The sequence below is a fragment of the Nannospalax galili genome, unplaced genomic scaffold, assembly GCF_000622305.1.
Source record: "Nannospalax galili isolate Female #2095 unplaced genomic scaffold, S.galili_v1.0 scaffold103, whole genome shotgun sequence".
NCBI classification, from domain to species: Eukaryota; Metazoa; Chordata; class Mammalia; order Rodentia; family Spalacidae; genus Nannospalax; species Nannospalax galili.
Window position 1 is genome coordinate 2184188 of NW_008352136.1, and position 2611 is coordinate 2186798.

Below are 2611 nucleotides of genomic sequence, written 5' to 3' on the forward strand. Positions count from 1 at the left end.
GGGAGGGAGGGAGGGAGGGAGCAGAGAAGGAGGGAGAGGGAGAGGGAGGGGAAGGAATGAAGCAGCCTTGCTTAGCTGTACTTCTTGGTACAGGACATTACCCAGTTCACACCTGTTGGGTGTAGACTATAGGAGTGTGGATGGGTCAGAGCTGTTCTCTTCCAGGATGTGCCGGGTGTGCCCAGGGCACTCAGCACCTCAGGTAATGTTGTGTGTGTCCTGACAGGTGGATGAGCAGATCCATGCCTGCTACGCACAGACCATGTCTGAGTGGCTGGGCTGTGAGGCTATCGTGAGGCAGAGGGAGCGGGAGTCCCATGCAGCTGCCCTGGCCAAGTGCTCATCGGGGGCCAGCCTGGATAGCCACCTACACCGGATGGTGCACAGGGACTCCACCATCAGCAACGAGGTAACTGACAGCTGCCTGGGAGACCATGGATGGCAGGGAGTAGAGCCTAGCGAAAGTCTTACACCGTTAGCTGTTTATTTGGGGAGTGGGGAAGAGAGCAACTTCTGAATCAGATCTGGGTTCAAATTTCAGTAGCTCTGGGGTCTCTTGCCAGCACCTTTCCTTCTGGGCTGTTCCTGTGTCTGTATTATGGGAATAGTGAGGGAATGTGTGTAGTCCTGACTAAACAGTGGGCATCAAATACCCAGTGCAGTGTCTGGCTTCTGTATATTTAACAATGATTGCTGAATACCCGCTACGTGCCAAGTACTGTCAGGAATGTCCAGAAAGTTCCAGCAGCCAGGGCAGACCTCTGCCCTCACACAACCTTTAATTGCATAGCCTAAAGCAGGAGCTCAGAAACAAACCCTCTTTTACTATGATGTATAGGTCACCAACTTCCACATCCGTGCTTTGTAACAAGTGGCCTTCCAAAGAGACTTCCATCAAGCAGTGCTGTGCTGGTTGTTTGCCTCTGAGCCTGTGGGTCAGCTGGGAGGCCCTGCTCTGACCTGGGCAGGGTGGGGCTCATTCTGATGCTGGCTATCATGGCCTGGTCTGTTACCGCATCCCCCAACAGGGTAACTAAGACATGTGCTGACTGTGGAAGCAGAAGCTAAGAGAGAGAGCCCACATGCCCATGTGCCTTAGGCTGGTGCTCATCACTGGTCAAACCCTACCGCATGGCCAAGCCTGGTGTCAGAGAGTGCAGAGTGGGCAGGGACCCACATAAGAGCAGAAATGTGCCGGGAGAAGAGAAAACACGGAGTCACAGATGTGCATGTTACTCCAGGATGGATGTAAATCCTGGCCAGGACCCCGGATTGCAGCAGAGCAGTTAAAGGTGGTGGTGGGGGGGGGTGGCCCAAGGCCGAGGTTGTCTCTGAGGAGGCTCTGTGGGGAGCAAGGAAGCTGAGACTCTGGGAGACGGTTAGTTCAGATGGAGCAGGGATGGAACCAAGCTTCCTGCCCCCCCCCCCCCCCCCCCACCAAGCTTCCTCCCCCCCCCCCCCCGCAGCGCCTCTAGTTGTTGCATGGGTTCCTGTCTCCCTCAGTCCTCACAGAGCTGCAGCTCAGGCCGCCAGAACCTAAGGCTGCAGAGCGACTCCAGCAGCAGCACACAGGTGAGCCCCAGAGTCCCCGCCCTCCTGCTCAAGCTCTGCCCCTGCAGCTCCTGCCCTGCTCACTCCTGGCCCCGCCAGCTCACACTCACGCCCCACCCCATCCATACAAGCCCCACCCTCCCACCCCTCAGTCCTCACAGAGCTGCAGCTCAGGCCGCCAGAACCTAAGGCTGCAGAGCGACTCCAGCAGCAGCACACAGGTGAGCCCCAGAGTCCCCGCCCTCCTGCTCAAGCTCTGCCCCTGCAGCTCCTGCCCTGCTCACTCCTGGCCCCGCCAGCTCACACTCACGCCCCACCCCATCCATACAAGCCCCACCCTCCCACCTAGGGTTGTAGGGATTGGATGTCCATCATGAACCAGTTACTTTGCTTGATGGATTTTGGCTTTTTATTAATAGTGTTAAAAATAAATTTTAAGCCAGTGTGATGGCTCATGCCTTTCATCCCAGCACTCAGCAGGCAGAGGTAGGTGGATCTCTGTGAGATCAAGACCAGCATGATCTACATAGTGAGTTTCAGGCCAGCTGGGAGACCCTGTCTCAAGAAACAAAACAATCACAAGCAATACATTCCTCCTTGGTATCCACAGGGGACTGGATCCAAGCTCCTACAGATCCAACATCCTAGAATCCTTATGTCTCTGGTGTAAAATGACACAGTGTTGCCACAGGACACTGTATATATTGCCTGTAGATGTGACTTAGGTCCCTTCCAGACTGCCCACAACAACAGTCCAATGTGAACGACTTGGACATAGTACTGTTAAGAGACCACGAGAAAAGCTGTCTGCATGGCCCCATCTTTCACTGGTATTTCCACTGTGCGGTTTGGTTGAGAAATGGTCACAGCTCCTGTGGACACAGAGGCGGACAGATGGACCTGTAGAATCAGCAACCACCGAGCTATACTTTGCTTGTCTTCTTTCACCCTCCACACCTTCCCATCCTCCCTTGAAACAATACCATAACCATGAGTCTGGGCTTCTAGAACCTTCTGGATGCCTTTACACACACAAAAATGTATTATATATATAAATATA

General features: G+C 54.2%; 1 protein-coding gene across 1 annotated transcript in view; it reads left to right on the forward strand.

The window, feature by feature from the left end:
• Sgsm1 (small G protein signaling modulator 1) overlaps positions 1-2611 on the forward strand; it is a 121239-nt gene that overhangs the window by 65280 nt on the left and 53348 nt on the right. The window contains exons 17-18 of the mRNA XM_008849000.1: positions 227-409; positions 1504-1572. Coding sequence (XP_008847222.1) covers positions 227-409; positions 1504-1572 — 252 coding nt within the window. The remainder of the gene's footprint in view (positions 1-226; positions 410-1503; positions 1573-2611) is intronic.